General features: G+C 39.2%; 1 protein-coding gene across 2 annotated transcripts; it reads right to left on the reverse strand.

The window, feature by feature from the left end:
* Positions 1-1,746: 1,746 nt before the first annotated feature.
* On the reverse strand, positions 1,747-6,827 carry fadd (Fas associated via death domain). Of its 2 annotated transcripts, none has more exons than XM_039690988.2 (2): positions 6,299-6,827; positions 1,747-2,357 (listed from the first exon to the last, which is right to left on the reverse strand). In XM_039690988.2, the coding sequence occupies exons 1-2, from the start codon at positions 6,597-6,599 to the stop codon at positions 2,086-2,088; spliced, it is 573 nt and encodes a 190-aa protein (XP_039546922.1). In that variant the 5' UTR covers positions 6,600-6,827; the 3' UTR covers positions 1,747-2,085. The 2 variants fall into 2 exon arrangements, with proteins under 2 accessions (XP_039546922.1, XP_039546923.1); XM_039690989.2 differs by having other exon boundaries at positions 1,937-2,354; positions 6,299-6,734.
* Positions 6,828-7,058: the final 231 nt, after the last annotated feature.

Here is a 7,058-nt window from a genome sequence, read left to right on the forward strand (position 1 = left end):
TTCAATCAGCATTACTGAAAATGTGACTTCAGGAACAGGCTTTCAAACCTACTGTCCATTCTAATGGACAAGAGTCAAGACACATTTAAAAAAAATCCTGATTTAAAACGTGCAATTCTAGTCGATTTTTAACTAATTAATAAGTTCAATCTTTCTATTTTACATACAAACTATGAAATACAGGCAAAAATATATACAAAATGTAAATACACCTTAGAAAATGTTGCTTGCTTCTGTGTTTGGAGTGAAGTGCTGCCATGCTTCTCTTCAATGTAGAGTTTTTTTTTTTTATATAATTACTACATTCAAAGCTTGATGACAAACGTCCAATCTCATGGACTGCAGGCTTTAAACTAGATGAAATGCTCCAGAAGTTAAAAAAAGGGGGCTGACATGTGATGTCCATTGTAATAGACACAGGGTCTGAATGGGTTAAGTATACCGGGTGTAGTTCATGTAGTTTTTCTCCATAACAACAACAACAACAAAAAAAAATGTAATGCCAAGTGTCTTAAAACCTGTTCAGAATTCAAAAGTTGTGTAGTGTCCCACTGGCACCACTGCTCTACTCAGGTTTGCAATGCTTTCGGGAAACTCAATCTATACAACCAGTGTGGGACCAAGAGAGATGACTCAAAATAATACATTATAATCTCCAGGAAGATCTGCGGTGGAGCTGAAAACACACGTCTTGCTGAAACATGTTCAACATGCCTGTGTGAGAGCGATTCTGAGAACTGAACTTCGCTTTACAGACATGTTGTGCAATATCTTAATCTAAGAATTGCTGCAGTGGAACAACATGCATGTTATTACAGATTCAAGCATTTCCATACAGTAAAGTATAGAATAAATACAAGTTACACTCATGAAGTAGCGTGTGTATGACACGCCAATTCGTATTTCCATTTTTGGCGTGCTATCAAGACGCATAATCGCCTTTCAGCGTGTTTATGAACGCCGTTGACTTAACGTTATATAAATATATGACTTACCTCAACCCCGTCCCTAAACCTAACCATCACTGGGGTTAATGGCATTTATGACTGTTCCCTTACCATCCTAGGAAAGAAAAAGATATGACTTACCTCAACCCCATCCCTAAACTTAACCGTCACTGGGGTTAATGGCATTTATGACTGGTGATTTGACTGCGTGTTCGGACACGCGAAATGACGCGGACGTTAATGGCGTAGACATATACGCATACACGCGGATAGCTCAAAATGCGTAGAGATAACATGCCACCTGACGCGAAAGTGGCGTATATGTTTACGCAAAAGTCATGTTGCAATATTTGAAAAATGCTGAAAAAGTGGGCAGACCCCAGCGGAGATAGAGGGGACGAAATAGATGCTAAAACACTCTATCCTGATCGTTTTCAATACTCACAATTCCAATTCCTGACTCGCTACAGTGGTTTTGATGACACAAGATGCTTTTTATATTGCCAAGGGCGTAGCTCGCGTGGTGAGCTGAAACCTGCGTACGTCACGAAGTGCGGAACATCCAACTGCAGTAGCCACCGTTCAACCTGAAGAGGGCAGCACTAAGACGTTTTTACACCATATATTGTAGAAATAAAACACTTTATAAACAAATGTCAAAAAAGTTACTAAAATCAATGACTGGTATTAATAAAGATCCATTCTTACAGATCATTAACTAAAAAAAGTTGGTTTAGTTACTCTTTAATAGTGCACGGCTCAAAATGTGTTCTGATCATTTAACGGTGTTAGACACACACTCTCTATGAGGTATATTATTCAATCATACATCAGTCCCTTTATTATTAACTAGATTCTTTTAAATACAAATTATTTAAAACAGTAGATACAAGAACAGCGGTGTATGAGGAGTGTGTTCTGTAAAAACTGCTAAATCCGGAATTCTGAAGTGTGTTGCTAATAAGAAGACATTATTCATTTCTGCAATATAATCACATTTTAATATGCATTACATAATCGTTTGAACTAATGTGCACCAAAAATTAATTCAAGAAGATTTAATGTTCATTTGCATTTTTAAAAACATAAGTTCACATTATCAATCCTTTATAACACATGCGCTGTGTGCTGATGATGTTCAAGGCTCTCGGAGCTTTTTCTCCACGAGGTCAGCGGTGAGGTTTTGTTTGCAGTCTCGGAGAGCTTGAATGAGCTCCTTCACCCTGGCGTTTTCTCTCTGGATCTTCATCCACACTCGGATCAGTTCCCGGACCTGTTCCTCGAGATCGCGGCTGTGTTTCTCCTGGATTCCTTCCAGCTGAGTCTGCTGAAGTCCCAGTTTTCTCCCAAGTTGACGCCACTTTTTGCCCAGGTGTTCAACTATTACTTCAGTTGCGATGTTTATGTCTTCTAAAAAGAGACACAGAAACCATCTCAACATAAAACATAGAATGCAATTCAATGATGAAAGACAGATGTATAAATAAATATTCTATAAAAGCCTGACAGATGATGAGTTCGGCCTGAGCTTTTCTGGGTCAGTACGTCTACTTGGGTTGTTTCGGCAAGTGTATAGTACTATATACATATACACTCACCTAAAGGATTATTAGGAACACCTGTTCAATTTCTCATCAATGCAATTTTCCAATCAACCAATCACATGGCAGTTGCTTCAATGCATTTAGGGGTGTGGTCCTGGTCAAGACAATCTCCTGAACTCCAAACCGAATGTCAGAATGGGAAAGAAAGGGGATTTAAGCAATTTTGAGCGTGGCATGGTTGTTGATGCCAGACAGGCCGGTCTGTGTTACTGGGATTTTCACGCACAACCATTTCTAGGGTTTACAAAGAATGGTGTGAAAAGGGTAAAACATCCAGTATGCGGCAGTCCTGTGGGCCAAAATGCCTTCAGAGGAGAATGGGCCGACTGATTTAAACTGATAGAAGAGCAACTTTGACTGAAATAACCAGTCGTTACAACCGTTGTGAAGCCACAACACGCAAAACCTTGAGGCGGATGGGCTACAACAGCAGAAGACCCCACCGGGTACCACTCATCTCCACTACAAATAGGAAAAAGAGGCGACAATTTGCAAGAGCTCATTAAAATTGGCCAGTTGAAGACTGAAAAAATGATGAGTCTCGATTTCTGTTGAGACATTCAGATGGTAGAGTCAGAATTTGGCGTAAACAGAATGAGAACATGAATCCATCATGCCTTGTTCCCACTGTGCAGGCTGGTGGTGGTGGTGTAATGGTGTGGGGGATGTTTTCTTGGCACACTTTAGGCCCCTTAGTGCCAATTGGGCATCGTTTAAACGCCACGGCCTACCTGAGCATTGTTTCTGACCATGTCCATCCCTTTATGGCCACCATGTCCCCATCCTCTGATGGCTACTTCCAGCAGGATAATGCACCATGTCACAAAGCTCGAATCATTTCAAACTGGTTTCTTGAACATGCCAATGAGTTGACTGAACTAAAATGGCCCCACAGTCACCAGATCTCAACCCAATAGAGCATCTTTGGGATGTGGTGGAACGGGAGCTTCGTCCCCTGGATGTGCATCCCACAAATCTCCATCAACTGCAAGATGCTATCCTATCAATATGGGCCAACATTTCTAAAGAATGCTTTCAGCACCTTGTTGAATCAATGCCACGTAGAATTAAGGTGAAAGGGGGTCAAACACAGTATTAGTATGGTGTTCCTGATAATCCTTTAGGTGAGTGTATATGGGTCACCTTTAAAAGAAGATGTAAGCTGGTCGTCGAAAAAAAAAATCCGATATAGCAAACAAATTAGAATTAGGCATCAAGACCTGCAGTGTAAATGCAGTCGAATATTTACTTTAATACAAATCATGAATTTCACAGAAAAATATCACGACCTGAAGGGCCACATTTTTAGTATGACACTAAAAGGCTTTTACTTGAACTGTCTGTCAGGCGACAGAAGGCATGCAGTTTCTGTGCATCCGGTTTGATCCTGTTGATAATTTAGAAGCTTTACAGTAGGCTTTAAAAGTTTAATGACTGTAAATTGTATTATATATTTAACTGCATCATTTCAAACCTGTTCATTATATTGGCCATAGAAAAACCCATATATGCATGAGGCAAGAAATTCCTCTCACGATATTACCGGCTCGGCATTGGAATCGACTGATAAAAGCGCCGGATATGAAATAAATATGCCGAAATGCCTTGCCGACAATATAACGTATAATATACCGTGATAAACAAATAACTCTGTATTTCAATAAAGCAGTAACTGATGTTATAAAATCACGAGTCTGGTTTTATTTAATGGTCAGAAGCTATGGCTTAAGTTACATGATAAATAAAAATCACAAACGACACTTGTAAATTAAATAATTTTATATGTACAATTTAGTTATCTGTGATAAACAATACACAACATACAAAAATAGACAATGCATGTACAGGTATGTTATTTACAAATGCAAGGGAATAAGTATGCTAAATAAATATGAGTATAAATAGTGTTGTGTATTGCATGTGAAGGCGTTCATGAGGTAGATGGCCTGAGGAAAGAAATCAGATTTGAAAAATGTTTTGCAAAAATCCACTATTGCGCATCCCCACTTTCAACCAACATTATAAACCCTGCCATAATTAACGAAATACTGAAAATAAGCAAAAAAGTAATGAAATAGAAGAATGGATCTGTCATAATATGTCACTACGTCTCTATTCTAATATAATAGTTATCAGTGAAAAAGAAAGTCATTGGATTACGTTATAGTTCATATTGTAGAACAACTAAAGTAGAACAAGTAGTAAACAACTAAAATATGACCAGAGCCAATGAGTTATGAAAAAGAGTATATTTTTCTAATTTTTACTTGTCTTATCTTATAATTTTAGTGTAGAGTCAGTAAAGCCGTTTGTCGTTAGGATGACAAGTTTTAAAAGTTAATCTTTTAGGCAGATTTATTTTTTAGATCGATGACCGCTGATTTCAGATCAATGTCAAATGATGAATTTATGAACAACAATGAAAAAGTCCACCTGTCACTCAAGTGACCACTCCCTTAATTATGCAGAACTTTAAGGCTTAATTTAAACGGATGAGTTATAAAAAAAATTTACCCCCCTCACAGTCGTCATGAGGGGGAAAATTAGCTTTAAAAATCACTTTTTGCTCCAGGCTGTAAACATGTTTTTTTCTGCTGTTAAAGGAGAACTCCGGCACAAAATGAACCTTTGGTCTAATTACACATTGTTACCTAGTCAACCGTTATCTGAGATTTGTTTTCATGATTGCCGAATGTAAATAGTTTTATCTCTAAAAACAATTTAGCCTATAACGCTAGTATAAGGTTAGAATTCACATCTCTCTGCGCTGGTGAGATGTGAATAAGGTGAGCGCGAACAGTAGTCTACATGTACATCTTGAAGAGAAGAAATCCGTTTCTTCCGGATACAACGGACCATATGAGATTCTGCACAGTTCAGCGCACTTGGATTGGCGTTCGTAGATCGACTGGTACAGACTATTTTTTCAAAGATGGCTTCTTCCTGTGTTCACAAAGTTGACTGTGTGTATAAAATATCTTCTTATTAAACTGTATGGACACTGACAAAGTTCTGAATGCTTCGGTTTGAATGTAGGGACCCTTATTATGCTACCGTGTTACTGTGGGGCTATTTTGAGCCTTGTTAGTGGTAATAACAAGCGATTTTTATTTGCCATTACTCTGCCCTATATACTAGCGTTATACTAGCATTATAGGCTAAACTGTTTTTAGAGATAAAACTATTTACATTCGGCAATCATGAAAACAAATCTCAGATAACGGTTGACTAGGTTACAATGTGTAATAAACCAAAGGTTCATTTTGCACCGGCGGCTTTAAGTTGGCCATTTTAACATGGGGGAGATACAGATATGACTCGCTTCTGCGGCCTGCCTCAAGCGGCCACTCGATGAATTGCAGTGTTGGTTTCAAGAGAGAGACGGGGAGATTGCTGGTTGGATGGTAAACACACACACACACACGTGTGGAACTTCGCCTATAATATAAGGAAGTATTCGTTGAACGTTAATTCGGCTTGCCAAGCCATGAGTTTGCGTTTTTTCAAGCACTATCTCTTGACAGAAAGCCGCGAAGGTAAACACCAGTGGAACTAAACTTTATAATACCAAGAAATATTATTTAAATAACTACACCCCAGTCTGTCTTTAAGCTATCATTTCACTTTAAATAAGAGGCATTTTGAGAGTTAAACAAAAATATCCTGACTAACTGCCTTATCACTCTTTCTTGCCTGTCTGTCAGAGAACAGTGTTAGCATGAACAGCAAGAGTAAAGACATCCAAACCTCGGTGTTTCTCCTCCAGTCCATCATCGGGGCTTCTGCTTCCGGTCTCATAATCCTGTAGAATTTCGAGAAGAGCTGTCTGACCGATGTCATTCAGGAGTTTCCGCAACAGGTCCGTGTTATCGGCCCCAATGGCAGCTCTTTCCATCAAGCACTCGAAAAGTTCAAATCCCTTATCGATTTTCTCAAGCCTTTTCTTCCCGATGTACTCTGTGCACAAAAACTTTAAACTCGCCACATTCTCCACGGAAAGTTTATTGGATATCTCTAGTAACATCGCTCTAAACCCGGGCGTGTCCATGATCGCTGTGTTTGAACGCTAACACAAGTTAACTTTATAGCGTTACGGCACGACGCCCGGACGCTTCATCTGAACTCTTTCACTTTCGACACTCGCGATACAGCGAGAAAATCCCTCAAATCCACCCGACTCCACTGCTCGAGTTAGTCAGCTGTGAAACAGAAATAACGCCAGCCAATAATAACGCTTCACTTTATACGGAACTTGCATCACACACATGATTCATTCCTTTGAATCTTGAGGTGTGTGTAAAAATGAATCATTTCCGACGTGTCCGACTCTTGAACGAATTGTTCCTTTGAGTCACATTTTTGTATCGATTGAATTGGTTCACGAATCGCACTGAATGAGTCGAGCGATTCTCGAGGTTTTGATTCTCACAAACTCAGGTAATAATTCTGACTGAATTCAGAACTGACCAAGTCCATGAGCTGTTCAACATGTGACTGAACCGAGAGA

This window comes from Pimephales promelas, chromosome 1 (assembly GCF_988280905.1).
Source record: "Pimephales promelas chromosome 1, fPimPro1.hap1.1, whole genome shotgun sequence".
Classification (NCBI taxonomy): domain Eukaryota; kingdom Metazoa; phylum Chordata; class Actinopteri; order Cypriniformes; family Leuciscidae; genus Pimephales; species Pimephales promelas.